The 20,745-nt window shown below is 38.8% G+C and overlaps 2 protein-coding genes and 2 non-coding genes across 4 annotated transcripts; 3 read left to right on the forward strand and 1 right to left on the reverse strand.

Annotated features, from left to right (window-relative positions):
- Positions 1–735: 735 nt before the first annotated feature.
- On the reverse strand, positions 736–2,406 carry LOC115623058 (fork head domain-containing protein crocodile). Its single transcript, XM_030517237.1, has one exon. It carries the CDS (start codon positions 2,296–2,298, stop codon positions 736–738), a length of 1,563 nt encoding a protein of 520 aa, XP_030373097.1. The 5' UTR covers positions 2,299–2,406.
- Positions 2,407–14,800: 12,394 nt separating this feature from the next.
- On the forward strand, positions 14,801–16,135 carry LOC115623075 (kelch-like protein 40). Its single transcript, XM_030517276.1, has 3 exons — positions 14,801–14,851; positions 14,952–15,405; positions 15,469–16,135. The coding sequence occupies exons 1-3, from the start codon at positions 14,817–14,819 to the stop codon at positions 16,054–16,056; spliced, it is 1,077 nt and encodes a 358-aa protein (XP_030373136.1). The 5' UTR covers positions 14,801–14,816; the 3' UTR covers positions 16,057–16,135.
- Positions 16,136–19,117: 2,982 nt separating this feature from the next.
- Positions 19,118–19,237, forward strand: LOC115623294. Its single transcript, XR_003995394.1, has one exon. It is a non-coding gene; the product is annotated as a U5 spliceosomal RNA (small nuclear RNA).
- A 780-nt stretch (positions 19,238–20,017) lies between these two features.
- Positions 20,018–20,213, forward strand: LOC115623301. The gene has a single exon (XR_003995401.1). It is a non-coding gene; the product is annotated as a U2 spliceosomal RNA (small nuclear RNA).
- The last annotated feature ends 532 nt before the right edge of the window (positions 20,214–20,745 follow it).

The following is a 20,745-nucleotide window of genomic DNA, read 5'->3' on the forward strand; positions in this document are numbered from 1 at the left end:
ACTTGTGCGGCTGAGAAATGGAAAGAAATGAAAAGCGGCGCCATTTTGATAGTTTAACATATTAATTTTAATTTTTGTTTCATTTTACATATTGTACGCGCTATTATAATAATAGTCATTAAATAGTTATTATTATTATTATTATTGCTTACGTAGGCTAGGCTAATTAAATATAATTTCACTTATTTGCGTAGGCTAGGGGGTAAGCATTAAATATTATTTTTAGTTCAAAAATGCGCTAATCGTATAAATTAAAACTCAGCGTACCAAAAACTCATCACAAATTTCTCATTCGATACTACGCTACAGTTGATAACAATTTCTAATAATTAAATGTACACATATGCTATATATATATATATAAAGATCTTTAAATGTGGACAATGGTGAAAAAATGTAACATAGATTCGTAAATAAATTCGTTCTTCCCAAATCAAAACAGAGACGAATGCTTGGCTTGGCTGATGGTGCGTATACGCAATATTTTCACATTTACCTCGGGGAAAACATTGAATCGAAATATATAGTATTTATATATATGTATATATGTATATTATTTTTGCTATTTGTTCGCCGGGATGTTCGGAATAAGCAACAGCAGCTGTGATTCTTACTTTGTGATATATTTACAGGAAAATATACAAGAGAGCACAACGCCACTAGTACGAGTTCGATTAGTTAGGGGGGGAGGAAGATGGAGGAGAATACTGGGAGGAGGTAGGGAGTGCACCCTCTCTAGACGCCATACTTGATGCCATACTCCTGATAGTGGCCCACATGCGGCCGATAGTGGCTTAGATTGCTGAGGTTGCCCAGATTCCCCAAATTCCCGCTCAACGCATGATGATGATGGTGATGGTGGTGGCTGCTGATTACGGCCGCTGCTGCCGCCGCCGACGCTGCTGCGACGCTGGCACTGGCCGGCGGACTGGCCGACTGTATGCTGCCGGTGGGACTGCCCGTGTCCAGTTGGCAGGATTGGTTCTGCTCGAATATCATGTCGCGGAATCCGAGGGAGGTGTGGCCAAGGGCGGCCGATGGACTGCTCGTCAGTATGCCGCTCACATTGTTGTTGTTGTTGCTGCCTGCATTGTTATTGTTGTTGTTGTGAACGCTGCCGACACTGCTGTTGTTGTTGCCATGTGTGGGTGTGCCGGCATTGTTGTTGTTGTTGTTGCTGCTATTGTTATTGCCATTGCTAATTGGCTCGGATGGCGGCGTCTCAGGCGTATACCAACCACCATGCGCCGGTCCGTGCGGTGTTGAGATCGTTGTGGGTGAAGCGCCCGATGATTGAACTAAGCCGCCGGGCCCACCATGACCGCCCGGAGTCAGTGGATGCGAGACATGGGCGACGTGCCGGAGCTGGGCGTGATGCGCCGCCGCCGCATGATGGGCATGATGCATTTGACTAGAGGCCACGGTCAAGTTATCCTCATTGAGATGATACGGATAGGCGCTGTGGTGGATGCGCGGATTGTAGACATTCATGAGGGAGTCGACGGTGAAGCCGGCATGCTCCACACCGCCAGTCAGATGATTCATTTGGGCCAAGCTGTCGTGGCAGGAGTTCAGCATGGCCGAGCTCAAGCCACCATGCGCATCCTTACCCCCCAGACAGCCCAGGTCCATTAGGGGCTCCTTCTTGAAGTGTGCATGCGCCGCCATGTGCTTAGCCTCTAGAATGCCATTGGTCATTAGCTTGAGTGGCTTGATCTCCGCCAGCTTCTCATTCATCATGGCCTGCCGCTTAATGGCCTCCTCCTTCTCGCGCATCACATCCTTCTTCTTGAAGCGCCGGCGTCGGCGCAAGAACGAGCCATTATCGAACATATTGTACGAGTCCGGATCGAGTGTCCAGTAGGAACCTTTGCCCGGCTTCTTGTCATCGCGCGCCACCTTCACAAAGCACTCGTTCAGGCTGAGATTGTGGCGTATTGAGTTCTGCCAGCCCTGCTTATTGTCCCGATAATAGGGGAATCGCTCCATTATATACTGATAGATGCCATTCAACGTCACCTTCTTGTCCGCTGCATTCTGTATGGCCATGGCGATCAGAGCGATATATGAATACGGCGGCTTCACGATCTCCTTGTTCTGATGCGGCGCTCCCAGGCCGTAGGCACTGGCCGAATACGGATATCTCGAGTACTGATCGTATGCGTAATGAGCTGCTGCCGCTGCGGAAGCGCTGCTCATGGCTCCGGCAGCGCTCGCAGCAGCAGCGGCCGTCGTATAGCCGGCGGTCTGCGCATAATGCCGCGAAAAGGAGTTCTGATCGGTGAAGAGTGTGTGCATGGCCGGCAATTTGTGTCCAGTAATTCGAGGTACTACGATATAATCTCTATCTTTCGCTTCAATACGATGTTGTTGCAGATTGACTTTAAGTTGTTGTTATTGTTGTTGTTGCTGTTTCCCTTTCAATTGCAGTTCAGCAGCACATGACAAATTGTTTGGCCACAAGTGCCACGCACTCTTTGTGAGATCTGAATTTTGGTTTAATTAAATTTTATTTCAATTATTTTCAAGCTTTAAATGTTTGCTTCACTTCAGGTTTCTTATTTCTTGTTACTTTGCCGTCTGCGCAGCGCGCTTATTATTTTTTCTAATAATATTTGCTTAAACAAGTTTTGCTTGCTTGTTTGCTTATATATCTTCTTGTGTTTTTTTTTTCTTCTTTTTTGCTTCTTTTATTATTATTATTTTGCCACCACTACAAGAACAACAATGAGCATGAGAACGCTCACAGACACGACGGACACAGGCACCAGACGAGGCTGAGAGGCAGAAAGTAGCGCACAGCACGCAGAACGAACCGCTCGGGATAGTAACACGTCTGATACTGAATCTGTGTAACTGAAATAACATACACCTCGAGTCAAGGCAGCAGCAGCAGCAGCGGAGACGACGACAGCGACGTCGACAGCAGCTGAAAAATCTCGACGCTAGCGTTGGCGTTGGCAGCGCACCCGCACAATACATTATCTGCCCAAAGCCTCAGCCTCTCTGCCTCTCTCTCTCTCTCTCTCTCGCGCTCTATGTGTGTGTTTGGTGTGTGCGTGTGCCTGCCAACCACTGACGGCAGCGGCAACTATACTGTAACTGTATATGTGTGTGTCTGTCTGTGGCTGTGCAGTCAGTAAGTGAAGACCTACAGCGTTGTGTGCGCAAACACATAGATAATCACGCACGCACACACACACACGCTCGCTTGGAGAGCCAGTCACAGTGTTGTTGCTTTGCCGCCGCCATTCATGATTTCCAAACGTTCATGTAATTATGGGAGTGTGTGTGTGTGTATGTCAATGGTTTGGCTTGTGGAAATACCCGCCTTTCTCTCCATGGCCCACGTAAGTGGCAGTCGTTGAGTGGAGTCTGGGACCGGGACTGGGACTGGGATCGGGATCGGAGTCCTCAGCAGCCTGTAAAGGGGCGCAAATAGTTTGTAGTTGCTATCGTTGCATTGGTGATGGATGTGTCTCTATGTGTGTGTGTGAATCTGTTTATGTTGTTCAAACTAATGCTTAAAATGCGGCCTAACAGCAGGCCCTCTCACTCACACACACACGCACACACCCCCATACAAACAAGGAGCAGCAACCAACGCAGTTTGGGGTGTGGGGGGGGAGCTCTTTGTTACTTTTATGTTTGGCATAAATTAGTAGGTTTTTTTGGAGTTAAGCTTTAAGCCTTGTAGACTGGGCAAGAACAAAAGTTAAAACGCCTTCCAATTAATTTGCACCCAAGTGTCGATTGGGTTTTGAAAGCCGTTGGGGGTTCATGAATTTGTTTTTATTGGGTCACAGGCATTAGCCATTCAAATTTTTTGTTCAACACATTTGACAGTTAATCAAAGCGCCTTCTGTTACACTTTTCTTTCTTGGACAATTCTAAGCATTATTAGAGTGCCTCAACACAACTTTTCCATTTGGCAATGAGTTTTTTAAGCTGCTTGACAACGTTAACAGTTAGAGTTGAGAAAACGGGCCTTGGCCTACAAGCTGCATGTGCGAAGTGAAGTAGCTTTGGAGCCCAATTGAGGATTATTTTCACATCTTCTTCTTCTTGCGCACTTTCGAAGCTGCAGCAGTATTTGGAAAACAAGGTCTGACTAAAATAATTCCGATAAAAGAGTTTTTTAATATTAAATATTTATTTCAGTTAAAATCAGCTAAAGGGTACCAATAAATAAAAAAATATGTATAAAATAAATCGCTAAGGTATTTTAAAAAGTTGAAATTTGTTTTCAAACTAAAAATGGACATAAAAGGTCACACATGCGAATAATTTGCAAGCAAATATTTTTTTAAAAACGGTTAAGCAAAGTAATGACATACCTGGAATTCGCGAAATTTTTTGTGCAAATTAATAACCTGGTCAGGCAGCTAGTATAGGTGTTAGATAAAGCATCACTCTTCCCAAATGGACGTACTATGTATATAATAGATGACTAAGTTCTTAGTCCGTTCTCAATAAATACAAATACTTCAATTACAATGCTTTCTTGATGATGAATTCTAGTAAAATGATAAATCTACTTTACTGAGTAAATGAGTTGAAAATAACTGATTTCTTTAGACATGATTGCTAATAAATATAAAAAAATATATGTACATATGAAGGATTGAAAGTAAGCAAAAGGTTGAAATAGTTTGTATTTTCCATCATTACATTTTGTAAGCTTTACTTTCCTAGTAAAAACCTATTACATTTTTCATTTGTATGATTCCCAAACTCTTTTGAATAAGCCGCACCTTATGTTAAGTTAAAATGGAAATAAAAATGCGTTGGTATTGCTGAAAGAAAAATACATTTCCTTGCTACTACTTTAATCGAAATCGCTACAGTTCCAGGCATATATTTGTTGTTGTTGTAGCTGCTCCCTCAGAGCATAAAAACCCTTCTCATATACTGTTGTTAATGTTGTTGGTGCGCTTGTTGTTGTTATTGCGGTTGTTGTTGTCATACGCCAAGCGAGTTTTTTGCCGACTCGCACTCTTTTTTGCTTATTGAAACAATATTTTTTCGTACAACAATATTTATTGACTTTGTCAGCTTTAAAGTAAATTTTATATGTTTATTTGGGCAAGTGTGTGTAGTGTGAGTGTGTGTGTGTTCGTGATTCCAGACAGGCTCACAAATGCCGCCATCCCATGCCGTTCTTTTTTCTGCTTGTCGCTGTTAAGTGTGGGTGTGTGTGTATGAGTGAATGAGTGTGTGTGTGTGTGAGTGAATGTGCTAGTGTGTGTGTGCGCATGCGAGAACTTGCATATTTGCGCAATTTAAAAGTATAATTAGTTTTATTTGCAGAAAAGGAAATTTAATTCAAGCAAGCCAACTCCCTCTCCCTCAATCTGTCTATCTGTCTATAATTCTATCTCTCTGTCTCTGTCACCTCTAGTGTTTCAGTCGCATTGGTAATTGATACAAAAATAATATTTGGCTCTATTAACGCAATCGCATTATTTTGACAAATATTTTTATTGTTTTAACATAATTTTTCGCATGCGAGCCAGCAACGTCGGCAACGTCGGATACCGATGGCGATGGCGGCTTTGAATGCAACCCATACATCCATACATACATGTCATTAGGTATGCGTGTGTGTGTGTGTGTGTGTATTAGAGTTGGCGACCACATCCGGTTGCCTGAGCTGGACTTTATGCTGCGCTCCACACACATGCTGAAGGACCTCCTCTGGCATTTGCAATTCGAATGAGCTTCCGTTTCTTATTTTCTTCGCTTCTCCATTTCAACTGACTGCCATTTTTCACATTTCATTTCTCAGCTGTCCATTGTTGTTGTTGTTGTTGCTGCTGTTTTCGCTGCCACTGCGTTTGCTGATTTTACAAATTTTGTCTTCAGCTTTGCTGCTGTGATTGTGTGTGTGTGTGTGTGTATGTGTGTGCGGGTGTGTCTGTCTCTGCATTTCGCAGAGTTCATGTTATTTTTGCATAGTTGTCTCTGTCTGCCCCAACCCTAATGCCTTTCGCACCCCTCCCACTCACCATCACCACCACCCTCACCATTTCGTCTGTCATCTGACCTATGAAAATATTATTTTAATTTCTCGTACCCGAAATTTTTCTCCACAGCTGTACAGCTGCAGTGAAAGTTCCATTAAATTGCTTTAAGTACGCACAAAGCTAAAGACTTACATTAAAGTTGTCGTGGGAATTACTTGTTAAATAGTCCAATTAAATTGTAAATAGAAAGATTTCTGAGCAAGTGTGAATAAAAGTCTGTACTATACTTAACAAATATACAAATTCCTCTCTCTCTCTCTCTCTCTCTCTCTCTCTCTCTCTCTCTCTCTCTCTCTGGAAAGCAGAATGGAAGTCGTATTGTTCTAAACAGTATTCAGATGATTATATAGCACTTCCTAGTTAAACCGACACACATTAAAAATATAGAAAAGCATACTTTAAGGTCACAGTTTTCAGTTTTACTGCGCAATGCCATTCTTTTTAAAGAACTAATTGAGAAGCAATCATATCATAGATTTTTTAATTAATTTTCGTTGTGCGCTTTTAATTGAATTAAAACTAGAGTGTATGAGAGGCATTTGAGAGTGCATTTTCATTAAAGTCTTTTCAAATATCCGATAAAATGGCAATTTTTTTTAAACTTACAAAAAATTAACTCTTGTCTTTTATGAATTAACTAAACGCTAAGTTATTTCTAATGGTTGGTAAAGCCGTTTTTTATTTCTTTTGTCGCCGAAGTATGTTTATTTTGAAATGTAATTGATTTTTTGAGAAAAATTAGAACATATGTATATGAAAGGCCTATTACCTAGACCTATTATTGCGTCCAGCTGAGTAGATATATATTCTTGTAACCACCATAGAAGTAAATACGTAACAATTACATTTCCCATAATATTACTAGATAGCATAAGTTTTGTCTACAGAAGACTTCAATTGTTTTGCCACTTCTTTAATATAATTTAAGAAATTTGCCCTATTTGACTCGAATACAAGCAATTTAGCAGGCATTTAGTACGCATTTATTTAGCTTTCTTGGTCATAATATCATTGTTGAAATTGCTATTTGTAATGTTCTGGGAGACTAGTCTATTTTCGAAGACACCAATTTACAAGCAACACAATAGAGTTCAACGAGCTTTGTGAACCCATGGACCAAATTATTTGGGAGCAGCTTTAGCGTGTTACTTCTGCAGACATGTTTATCCAAAAACGGTTCGGCAAACAAAAAAAAATGCGATTTAGAAATGTGGGTGATTGGCAGAACGAATTGTATATACACTTGCAAGCGATTCTTAAGTTATCCAGATGATTAATATAAGCTTAAAGCAGCCCTACTTTAGGCTAATTCCTTTTTTTATGAGTAGTTTAATATTTTTTTAACTTCTACTTCTATTATTGTATTTATGATATATTTGTTGCCATAATTGAATTTTAAGGAAGATTTTATAATTTTTCAAGCAATTTTAGGCTTTTTTTGTTGAGTAAACCTATCACTGAAACGTTTTTAAATATTTGAGAAGAGTCGCGCCATTTTACGCATTCATAGATGCTCTAATCCAAATACTAGTTGTTAGCAACTTCATACTAAAACTATGCTCCGCAATTATGGCACGACGAGGGTGCCCCAAACACCACCACCAACAACAACAGCAACAACTAAAAGCGTCACGCCATTTTCCACGCTCAATTAGCGGCTGGAGCGTTGACACCAACGCTTCGTTAGACTCGGCGACACTTCAATTTTCATGACTGTGGATCTGGCTGTGGATGTGGCGAGCAGACTGATAGAGCGATCAGGCGCTGATTTGCAACACATGTCAAGTGGCATGCGGCTAGAGGATAGAGGCTGGAGGCTGGTGGCTAGAGACGAGGGGCGTGCAACAGTCTCGCTTGAGTTTTGTAAGCCAGACACAGCATATGGCAAGACAGTCAATGCCCATTAAATTTAGCAACATTTCATTTTATCGTGTGGGATTTAAGAATTTTTTTTGTTCCTTTTTCATTATTTTCTCTACAAATAATCTAAAAATAATATTTATTTTAAAGCGAGCATTGCAAGGAGTGCCCTAATCAGACGGTTAACGGCACTTGAGTGCAGCATTGAACCTGGCACACACACACACACACACACACACTCACACACACATACAGCAACAGGATTTAAGCTGCAAAAATAATAATTTTCAAGGCACGGTAGAAAATTGAGAAAGGAAGAAGAAGCATCTTTCAGTTGAAAACGTACGTAAAAACGCTGATAAGGCTGCTTTATGTGGAAATATGTGCACGCACACACACACACACGCACAAAAATCCACATATACACTTACACAGTTCAGCGCAGCACCAACACAAGGAAGACTGTTCATGAATATGCATACGACGTCGCTGCTTGCTCTGCTTTGGGCCAATGATGCGAACACAGGCACACGCACACACTCACACACTCGCACTCGCAGTCAGATGACGGGCGTGGCTTGGCCAAACAAAAACTGCACAGCAATGAAGAGAGAAGAGCAAGCAGAGCAGAGCAGAGCAGCGCAAAGGCCAGAACAGCACAGCACGAAAAAAGCAGTGCAGAGCAGTGCAGCATAGCTTGCAGCTTGCCTCTCGCTCGCACACTGCACTTTACCAGCCAGCCACCCCCAATATTTGCACCCCATGCTGGATTCAGGTTCCACCACCCTTTCGATGAGGGGGGCGGGGGCTGTGAGGCGGCTGCGTCCGATATTGGCTATTCATTAAAATTTATGATTTGTATATGTCTAATTATGCGCACTTATGGCTGCTTGGCTTCTCTGCTTCTCTGCTTTTTTTCCGTCCGGCGCTTTTGTGTTTTGGCAGCCAATTTAACAGATTAGTTATAGCAATTTTATTTGTTGTTTCAAGAATTTGCATGGAAGTTTAGGGAGTTTTTACAAAAGGTTCCCGTGTCGAAATGAAGGGGAAGAGATGGGAAATTTGCGCCATTAGTTTAATCAATCCCATAATCGTAAATAAATCTTCCGGTCTTAGCCTAAGCAGCGGAAATTCATGCCACGGCGCTAAATAGTCACAGCCCAGGCAGGTAGCGACTTGCACGAGCCTGCCAGCTAGGACCAGCACCGGATGCTAATCATAACTTAGCTTAAAGATGATCAGCGGCCGGCATTGGGAACTTTAGCGGGGTTGGCATGTTTAGACTTTAATGCGCGCCGCGGGAATTCTTAATGAAAGCAGCAGACAACTCTCTGTGGGAATTTCCACAAACGTGGCTTAAATAACTGATGCTGGCTGGCAACTGGAAACTGGTAACTGACCGGTAGCCTACGACCTACCTGGACTGCCCCTGTCTGCCTCAATGTGGCTTCCGTGCGGGTTTCCCCACCCGCCGCCTAATCATGATAATGATGCTGATGATGATGGGATGGGTGATGGTTCGGCTCGGTTCGGTTCCTGAGTGTGTTTGCTTATGCAGCGCGTGTCCTGTGGTTTGCGGTTTCATGGATTTTATGGCCCGACAATTGCATTTGCAAGGTGTGCCAATAGCCTGGCCATGGCTACTGGGGTGTGGACTTTAGCCTAAATGAATTGAGTTGTTACGGCCAAAAGCTAATGAGAGCGACGGCTCAGCTTTAATACAAAATTAAGTCAAATAGTCTCGATCACATAGTGGTCTGATTTCAGCGATTTCGTTATAAGTATTATCTGTGTTTGTATAAAGATTTTATTTTGGACTTAAAGCTCACCTTTCTGTGTAGCTTATCTCTAAAAAAATATATGTATATGCAATTTTTAATTTTCAAACCGTGTTATATGAAAATCGTGTAAAAAAGACCGTGTACAAACAGAATTAGGTATATTATTAAGTATTATCGGTGTTTGTATATAGTTTCTATGGCATAATGGTCTGATTTCAACGGTTTCTATATACCTATGCAAGTATTATCTGTGTTTGTATAAAGGTTTTATATTTGTATTCGAACGAAATAGATTATTTTTGGACTGAAACTACAACATACTATACTAATTCTAATACTAGTTCTGTTTTTACACGGTAGATTGGTTCCAGAAAAAACAGTGTAAAAAAAGAAATTGATTGGGGCATTGAGGAACTCAGTTGGGACTGAGTTGCATTTGTTGAAGTTTTTTCATTGATCATAAATAAATAAATAATTTTTTAAATGCATCGTGCATTATTTCATCAAAATTTTAATTTTTTGGCCCCCCCTTTTGGTAAAAGCAGCGTACGCCCTTGCATTGTTAATATGCAAAAAAAAGTTGATTGGTTCCTTATCTCTAAAACCTATTAAAATCAGTAAAAAGAACAAGGATTTATGTTTATTTTATTAAATCACATATGTAAACAAGAATGGTTTCTGGCTGTTTCAAATTTTTTTTTTAAATTTCAAACCATGTCAGTAAATGTTATATAAGAGGAATAATATACGTAATTAATGATATTTGTGTGATATTTGTAATTAATTAATTCATTGAATTTGTTAAGCCTTTAAACTTATAGGGGTTCCTTTTAATCATAATAAAGACTAATGACTCTGTCTGATGGCATTTGAGATTTAAGCAAATTGTGGATTTATTTTTTTAAACTTTGCGGGGTTGGAAACAACTTTGAAAATATCGATGTGAAGGCTATATAAGTACTCCCCAAATTTCAACTTTTAGTAATGCATTTCAACCTCAGCCTGGGCTTCTTCCCCAATTCTAAACAGTTCTCATTTTAGACGAAACAGGCAGCTTCCCAACAACTTTAAATTTTAAATCGAAGCACATGTCGGTGGTTGTTTCTTGTAAGTTATATCAAATTCTTAATAGAAACATTTGAAACTGATTTTCAACATTCGTAAAAAACTAAATTAGAAGCACAAAAATGAATACTTACTTGTAAATTTAGAAATACCTTTCAATGGAAACTAAAGATCATTTAAGATGTTCTTTAAGTTTTTCAATTTATTTTTTAAAACAAGTCTAGCATTTCATTTAAATTCCTAAAATTTTAGAGGTATCTGTTTTCTAATGTCCAATGGATTGCCCGTTGTTGAAGATATTTATTTTTATTTATTTATTTATGTCAACAAACATTGACTGTCGACATAGGAGGAAAATATATAAAAATTATAAAAAGCATCTTATAAGCCTGAAAAGCCTAAGAAGGGGAAATCTAATCATATTACAATAATATCTAATTAAATTGGGAGCAGTCACCATTTCATTTCGGTTAATTATTACGGAATTTAACTTGTGATTGTGATTGCTAAAGATGTCCATAAAACATAAGAGTGTGTTTCTTTTGTTGTAAAAAATTATCAGTAGCTATAAAAATTCATCAAACCAGAGACTAGTATTTAATCGGCAATTAAATCAACTAAAATGAAGTTGCCTTGCGAATGCGGCCTTTGTGTTCCCATGAATAAAAATGATATTAATTTAGCGATATCAAGAGCTGGCCAAAGGAACAAAATGCAATTCTGCGGCTCTAGATCACGCTTTATAGCTGAGGCTTTTCAAATTTAAAAAGAGCAGAGAGTCCGCCACAGCCCACCTGTCCATTCAGCAGAGTGCCTTTCATTTGCATTGGATGGCTCGATGGTTTGAGCCATTCATGAAAAGGCCTCCTCCATTCAAAAACACGTCTAGCTAGCTGGCTGGCTGGCGTGCATTAAATGTTTATTTAATAAATATTCCATGCAATGTTTTCCCAACAAGACTTTTGTTTATTTATATGGGGAAATACGAGCGACATGCTTGAGACCCTCTCGGAGCATTCATATACATATATACCATATCAGTATATATACATAGGTATTTGTATTTGAGGGCCAATTCGCCAATTGTTGGTGTGCAGGGACAGGCCATCGAATAATAAAGCCTTCATCATCTTTATGGAGAATTGTTGGGTAGATCCTGGAACAATTCGCTTTGGCTGTCTATAAAAACACATGTGCGACTGAAAATCCTGGCCACAAACGTATTTAATTTCGCATAAATTTAAAACAAATAAAAATCGGTCCGGTTTTTAAAAAAATGTTTATTTTAACGCAAAGGAAAATGTACGGTTTTGCCTATTTTTTGCGAAAAATAAAAATGTTCAAATCATTTTATTTATTTATGCAGGCCGATGTGCTGCATCTTCGATTTGGATTTTAACCACAACAAGGTCCTGTAGTTGTGTGTGTGTGTGTGTGTGTGTGTGTGTGTGTGTGTGTGTGTGTGTGTATTTCAGGCATATCGTTGGCCGGATCGGGCTGTCCGTGTCTGTGTTTACTTGACGCGCAAATCCTCTTATGCCGGCTCGGCCTCAGTGCTCGATTCGAAAAGGACAATTGCATGTTTTGATTGCCGCCTGCAATTGTGCTGCAGTTCCGTCTCCTTCACCCTCTCCTTCCCTCTGTCCCTGGACGTCGGAGAGCCTTCTGCTGGCTGCTGCACTTGTGACAATATTTTCATAATTTTTGCATCTTTTTTCTTTTTTGTTGTTGTTGCTTTTCGTTGCTTTTCCGCTCGCTGTCGTTGCCATCGCATTGCCAACGGTAGGTGCGTGTGTAAACATTAACTTTTGAAGAAGATTTAATCCCGATTATCCTTTGACTGTAAAATTTTCACTCAAAAGTTTCGTTTACTGGCTGCCGGCTGGTTTGTGCGGCGCAATGTTTGTCTTTTGATTTTTCACTGAGACTTTGTCCTCCACAGTCCCTTTTCGCATACAGGTCCTGTGCGTCTCTCCTCATGCCGATAATGATCAACGGCGACGACTTCTTGATGCGATTGCTGCTGCCTTTATTTTCGGCACAATGCCAACTGACGTCCATTTGACTCTGTGCGGGATTTTAATTTGCTCATAAAGATGAGACAATTAACAAAATAATTGGATTGTTGAACGCTGCCACAATGTGAAGGAAGGTGCGACATTTCTGGTAATGTGAATTCTATATGGGATTGTTTCTATTATTTCCATTACTATGCTGATAATTGGTGGCGCTAGTGTTACTGCTGCAACTTGCACTTTACAGGCGCGTTTTGTGTCTAATTTTAACAAAAAATTGCATTTTTTCTTTATGTGCTGAGCGTATATTTTTTCATTTTCAAAACGAAACGGTCATTTGTTTGTTCCAAGTTGCACTGCTTATAAGCTGTACCACTGCGCTCAACTGCTTGGAAGTTGAAATTGGTTCTTGTCCGTACTTATACATTTTTCCACTCATTTCTGTTTGAGGCTGTTAAAAAATCAAGATAAAACTCGCAGGCTTTCAGGCTATTTATTTAGATACTTTTCGGGGCGATCATTGCAGGCAGTTATATGAAAAAGAAACACCAAACAAAAGACGCGAGCTACAAATGGTGTCACATCTCACACTGCTTGAACGTGAATTGTAAGTATACTGCTTGCCTGCACTGCTAGTGATTTATGTATTTGCTAAACATCTTTCGTTAAGTTGTTATTTTATTTTCGTTTCAATACCCTAACAATGAAAGGCATATCAATTAACTTAAAAGCTGAACATAGTGAAAATAATGGCATTAATGGTAGAACAAATTGTGCGCTAAATGAAGTTAATACATCTTTTTGTTTCACTCCCTTAATTTATTTTACTTTGCATTGTTTTTATCGTACAAATATATATACATATATATATATAAATATATATTTGTTGGATCAGCATGGCAAGACAAATCCATCTAGACATGTGCGTCCGTCCGCCTGAATTTCTGAAACGCCTGAGATCACCTTTTTATGCTGACACTCCAAATTTTTGGCAGCTATTTTTTATTTCCCCTTAGATAATTATTTAAATATTTAAAGTACAACACTTTCCATCCAAGTTTTTAAGCCTCGAAGCCTTTTTGATAATATTGACAGTGTTTCCTGGTTATCTTTTTCTAAGGACGGCTAATTTTGTAAAATATCGATATGTGTGTGCATCGATAATTTTTACGTTGTATCGATTGCTTTTAAAAGAGACATCGATGGACATCTACATCGATGTGTCTTAATAAAAAATCGATGCATGTTTTACAAAATTAACTTTCCATTGAAAAGAAAGCTAATATTAGGGAGAAAATCAACAGAGATGTTTGAAATAAAAAATGTTTATATATCAAGAGAGACTATTATAGTATTTTCCTTAATGTTGAAAACCAGGAATGGGTGATAGTAGGAACACCCCTAATCATTACCATTAATTAAGCAGATTTGATAAGATTGAATAGTTAAATAGTGATAAGTAATCAATAATCGATAGTAAGAGGTCAATTGATATTGACCAGTTAAAGGAGAAGGACGTTTAGTGAAATTTGAATTAAACGGAAATTTGTGAAACATTGTTAATTCTTAGACACCAAATTAACCGAACAAATTTGAATAAACTCAATTAATCCAACAAATGCTTAACAATCTTATATTACAAATTACACATTTTAATGAAAACATCAATCAATTTATAATACAAAAGAAGAAATGTGACCGCCCAACAAAATATGAGAAATTGTCAATGTTTGGACGAACATCGCTAAACATCGATGCATCGTGGCAAAAACATCGTCGATGCTCGATACATCGATGTTTTTTTTTTAACATCCCTAAATCAAGTAGACTATAGCTATTTTGTCAAATTTGATTGGCGAGGCATCTATTTAAGAGGATTCAGTTTCTCAAAGCTAGTTCACATTACGAGCAATACGGACGCCTGTGAATTACAGTTTGCAAAGGCTAGGTTGCGCGTGAAATCACTTTATTTTAAAGCTCTGCAGCCCTTGTCAAAAATTGTTGTTGTTGTTGTTGCTTTTTGGCATTCTTTAACATTTCTAGTTTGAAGTAAAATCGTGTTGCCAAAAATGGAAAATTCGAGTACAGTCTGGCAAGATCTGCAGTAAGCCAACAACTGATAACACATACATACTTACAAATGTATGTATGCATGTATGTACATTTATTTATTTATTTGTGTTTCCCCTTTTTCCAATGGAAAGATATCGCGAGCGCATGGAATATTTGCTCGAGAGCGGCCACTTGTCGGATTGTAGTTTTGCGGTTTTCGAGGAGGGCACCAAAATGATCATCAAGTGCCACAAATTCGTGCTGATTTCGTCCTCGCCAGTGTTCGAGCGCATGTTCGAGGGGGACTTTGAGGAGTCGAAGACATCGAATCATATAGTCCTGGACGATGTGTCCGGCCAGGACTTTAAGAAGTTCATAGAGTACTTGTATTGGCATGACAATCGTTGTCTGCAGGAGTACGAGCTACCGACGTTGCAGACGCTGATATATCTGAGCAAGAAGTTTCTGGTTTCGACCATGGTTAATAAGTGCTTGGACGCGATAAAGCGCCGACTGGCCATAGGATTGGATGCCGATATTACGGTTGATTTGTTCGCATACGCTCATCAAATTGACAATTCTGATCTGCTCACAAGCGCAAAAATGGTACGAGCTCCTTCCTATAGCTCCTTCATGTCGAAAGCAAACCACAAATTTCTTTCTTCACAGGTCTTGCGCCAAAATCCGCTTTTGTACATCGATGCGGAAGCGGTTTATGACCTGAGCTCCGATGTATTTCTGAAATTCATTTTCGAATTTCAATCACTGGTTACCGAAAGGAAACGCTTCGATGTGATCGATCGCTACTGCCGGACCCAAGGACTGATCGGAACGCCTTCAACACCCACAGCCAATAATAAGGATGCAGATACAGCAGCAGCGGTCTCCAGCATGAAGAAAGTTGCGACCACAAACATTGTTTTGAATGTCGGGGAGAGTGCTGACGAGCTGAAAACCATCAAAAAGGATGAGAATGATAACGAAATTAAAACGAAAAAGGATGACCCTGCACCTTTTAAGGAAGCGGACAATGAGAACCCCGAACAAGAAGAGGAAGAAAAACGGGATCGGGAAAAGAATAATGAATTCATCAAAACATTAATAAGCAATGTTCAATTCTCGAAAATGTCTCCGTACGATTTCTGCAGTGGACCGGGAGTATCGGGTTTGTTAACCTACGACACCAAGTTTCAGTTACTCTCCAATATTTGCGTTTGTGTGGAAAAAAATCGCTTATTAAGCACAGCTCGCCCATAGAGCGTGTTCTGATTGGGTCAACTAATCAATCCCAATATTTGTATTATATAAAATATACACATATGTATTTTGATCGAAGAGTCGCGCTGTTAACAAATACTAAATATTCAATAAAGTAAACAATATGAAAGTTTACTACATTTTATAACTAAGGGGTGCTATAAATTTGCCTGATGCAACCTCTCTGATTAATATTACAAAAACTGTAATATTATCAAAAATAGATTACGGTCTCTGCGTGTACGGCAAAACAAACAAAACAAATAAAAACAAACTATTCACCCCCTACCACTCCTCCATAAGACTATCCCTGGGTGCTTTCCGGACCACTCCCATCACCAACATTCTCGCAGAAGCTGGACTTCCAGATCTGAGCACCAGATTCGAATGGAGCATTGGCAGGCAAATCAACAGACTGAACAACATATCTGGTTAATCGCTGCACACAACACTAATAAACCAACTCAAACGCAAAAAAGAACAACGAATCCCATCAAGCCTCCAACTCGCAACTCAACAGCGAAGAAACAAACAAAAGTTTCCTCCCTGGTTTTTTGACACTCAATCATTTTCCAACCCGCACATTATAAAAAGGACACCACTCCTAAGGAGATATACACAACAAACTTCATGGAAATTTCTCTTCACCGATGGATCTAAAACGGACAACGCGACAGCTTTTAGCATGATCACTGAGGAGAATAATATTGCCAGATCCGCTATAACATCGTCCTATCGTCCTTGCTGTTCAAAACACCAACAACAACGAACCCACCATAAGCCAAATTAGGGACATGATCTCCGCAAGAAAAACTAAAATCAAACTTATGTGGACAAAAGGACACGCAGGTATAAGAGGAAATGAATGGGCGGATACGGCAGCGAAAGCCGCCACAACAGCTCCACTAATTCTTCACAACACCTCCAACAAAAGATCTCATTAACACAACAAGCAAAATATGTTTAAAAAGTATCTAGGATGAATACACTCACCACTACAAGACAATAAATCCGTCTCGAAAGCCAACAGATACCAATAGCAATAAACAGAAAACACGCAAGAAAAACACAAGATTCCGACTTGGACACACGAATACTTGCTCACCAAATCATCACCGCCGCTATATCCTTACTGCAACCCAAGCATTCCAACCAATGTACTTCCTTGAAAATTCCCACGCCAAATCAACTACTCGCAGAGACAAATAATGTAAATATTAATAACTTCTGAACTACATACATATAAACATATAACTAATAGATAAAAAAATATTATATGTATGAAATTTTGTGATTTAGGATTAGTTCTAAGTTACAAATGTTAAAATAAATAAATAAATATATATATATATATATATATATATATATATATATATATATATATATATATATATATATATATATATATATATATATATATATATATATATGCACGGGATTTTTATGCAGGCAAGTCCCTGTTAATTATACTCTGCACATGAAATGTACAAGAGTATATTAGGTTTTCGGGAGCTGAAAAATGTAACAGGCTGAAGGTGGCGTGGCAGCCCCCAAAAAGTATATATGTATATTCTTGATCAGCATGACAAGCCGAGTCGATTTAGCCCGTCCGTCAGTATGACCACCTAGATCTCAGAGACTATAAGAGCTAGAGGCACCAAATTTTGCGCAAAGATGCCTTAAGTGAGTACGCTATACGAGTTTGTTTTATTTTTTTGATTTTCCCCCCCATTTCACCGATAATGGGGTTTTCCCGTAACGCCGTTTTTATAATCACCTATATCTCGGAAACTATAAGACCTAGGAACACCAAATTTTAGTCCAAGATGAATTTATATTAACACACAGGAAATGTGTATTTTGGAAATTTTTGATTCAAATTTGACAAATACCTCCAGTTACTTGTAATGATAGGCACGCATAGGCATGCATACACTCACATAGAGACAATTCCTATGTCTAATATACACCCTTTTTGTGAGTTCCAATACCAAGGATGGTAAATTTTTTTTAAATGTTCTTAACTTTTAAAATGTCTATAATTCTTCTACACATGTATACAGAGTCGGAACACCCGATTTAGCTTTTCTACTTGTTTTTAAAGTAAAATTTTGAACAAAAAGTTCATTTCTCCATAGACGCCATTAAAAATTTATTTGTAATCTTCAAAGTACATGGGACTCTTCATTTTTGGAAGTAATGGTGGATCAGAGCCAAAAGTCCTAAAGTATTTTATAAATAATAATATATATTTTATATATAATAAATAATTTTATATATTAACAATTACAAAACCATCAAAAATATGATAACAATAATGTTGGATATGAATTCGAAATAGAACAAGAGAGAACGCTACAGTCGAGCAAGCCCGACAGTGTAATACCCTGTACCCAGGTAAACTTCCGTCACTGGGTTATATGCGCCCATAGCAGCAGCAAAAAGAGGAAGAAGAAGAGCGAACTTGTTGCTGCAGTTTGTGGGGGTTGTACTGGCGAGAATTTGTTTCGCTTATAACTTTTCTTAGAACAACAACAGTAGATAATTATATATAAATTATGTGTGCAAAGTTTGGTTTAGGTAGCATTTGAAATGTGGACGCTATTGACGAAATTCTGTAGCGGGGGAAGGGGAGGAAAATTCCAAAAAATAAAATAAACTCGTCCTTACTCGGACCTAGGAGAATCTGGATGCCAACTTTGGTTATTCTAGCTTTTATAGTTTCTGAGATCCTCGCGTTCATCCAGACGGACAGACGGACGGACAGACGGACAGACGGACGGACATGTCTAGATCGATTTCTCTCGTCATGCTGATCAAGAATATATATACTTTATGGGGTCGGAGATGCTTCCTTCTGTATGTTACATACTTTGCACAAACCTAATATACCCTTTTTACCCTACGGGTACAGGGTATAAAAAGTGGTTGAAGTGGTTGGTAAGTATGCAACAAAACTTCTCCGTAAATATATTTTTCATTTATTCCCACCTCTATTCTTATAATTCCTAACTGGTTCAAGCCTTGCAGGTAGTACATCAGTGATATTTTAAATCGAAAATTACTCTGGCTTCTCTTCAGTTGTCGAATAAATCTTTCGCCTTTTACTAAAGATTTCCGTGGAGAGGGGCACTCTAATGAGTCTAGAGAATTTTTGATAGAGTCCTGTCGAAAGGTGGGACCATTATGAATAAATGCACAAATATTTTATGGTTAGCAGTGAAGAGTATGTTTCTACGAGTATTTAAACTATATTTATGTATTTTTATTACTCTACTGTTTTTATTTGGATAATTGTTTGGCCATAAGGAAGATAATGTAACTTATGCAAATAATCAGTAGCTGGGGGGAAAACCCATACATTTTTGTAACGAAGCTCTGCCCTGTAATTTATTGGTTGTAGGGCAAAAATATTTATTACAATTCTTCTCCGACGCTCAGAACTTATCCAAAAACTCAATGTTCTACCAAATTTTACTCAAACACTATCCTACAATTAATTACACTTACAAAACTATGCTTACTCTAACATCAACCACCGTCCTGCTCCACCTGTGAGGGTCACCAGGGCGTCCTTACAGTTTCAATGAAAACTACTCTTCCGTTTAAAGGAGAGCTGAAATAAACATCTTATATCTAGCGGTAAAAGCGATATATTGGATAACCAACTTCTATGGTTCGGAATAAAATATGTATATAAGCTAATTAAATATAACCTTAATGCACATACTTTTACTTCAATTGTCTTAAAAAATTGGATCGCCAGTTTTATTTTAAAAGGGACGAGCAAATTTTAAAGTTTATACACGTGTTGCCATTACGAATGGCTTTGCTATCACAAAATGGTCACACCTTGACCATAGCATACTTTTAGGCGTCTTTTTTAATGGCAATAGCATATAATTCTCAACCAGTTCACGGACTAGAAGTGTGGGGTGAAATTTGATTTCCATGAGAATTTATCGCTTCTCGGCCTTATGGCTAAGATCAAAGTGTAGTATCTGTTCTTATCAGCTTAACATCTGATAGATCCTCCATCGGAGGACAACAAATGTTAAACTGATTTTTGGAAATAGACGGAGTGCTAGGAGCTTGCTCCACCTCTGTCGCGGGTTGGCCCGGTATTGCAGTACCGCCGGGATTTCGGCCCACTTAATACATACATTTAAATACAATCGTGACTTTGTGCTAGATTATTGTCGAAGTGGAATTTCCCTTGCGGATGGTCCCTAATATATAATGAAGTAGTGTCTAAAAAAAATTAGTCGCAGATTGTTTCTATAAGTCTTTTATAAAAAGCACATTAAAGGAGGAGGTATAATAATATAAGAGGTTATTATTAGCCTTGCCATAGCTTTATGTAAGTTGTAAATAATATGAATAATAAGACTAGCCTCCTAGTTTAGGTTGCATTTAGAAGCATAAATTGGCACGATGTAGATTTATCAGCGACTGTAATAAGTACATATACAATTACAAAATAATGATTATTTTTTATTTTAATGAATTCGAGTTTTACTTTAAAAATTTATCATTACTGATGAGCAAAAAAATAAAACTTATAAATAATGATTATTCACGCTGAAATTATGTATTTTTATACCCTGTACCCAAAGTGTACATGGAACACGCAGAAGGAGGCGTGGCAGACCCCACAAAGTATATATATTCTTGATCAGCATGACAAGC

Source organism: Scaptodrosophila lebanonensis, unplaced genomic scaffold, assembly GCF_003285725.1.
Source record: "Scaptodrosophila lebanonensis strain 11010-0011.00,11010-0021.00 unplaced genomic scaffold, SlebRS2 tig00000043-arrow-pilon, whole genome shotgun sequence".
Lineage (NCBI taxonomy): Eukaryota > Metazoa > Arthropoda > Insecta > Diptera > Drosophilidae > Scaptodrosophila > Scaptodrosophila lebanonensis.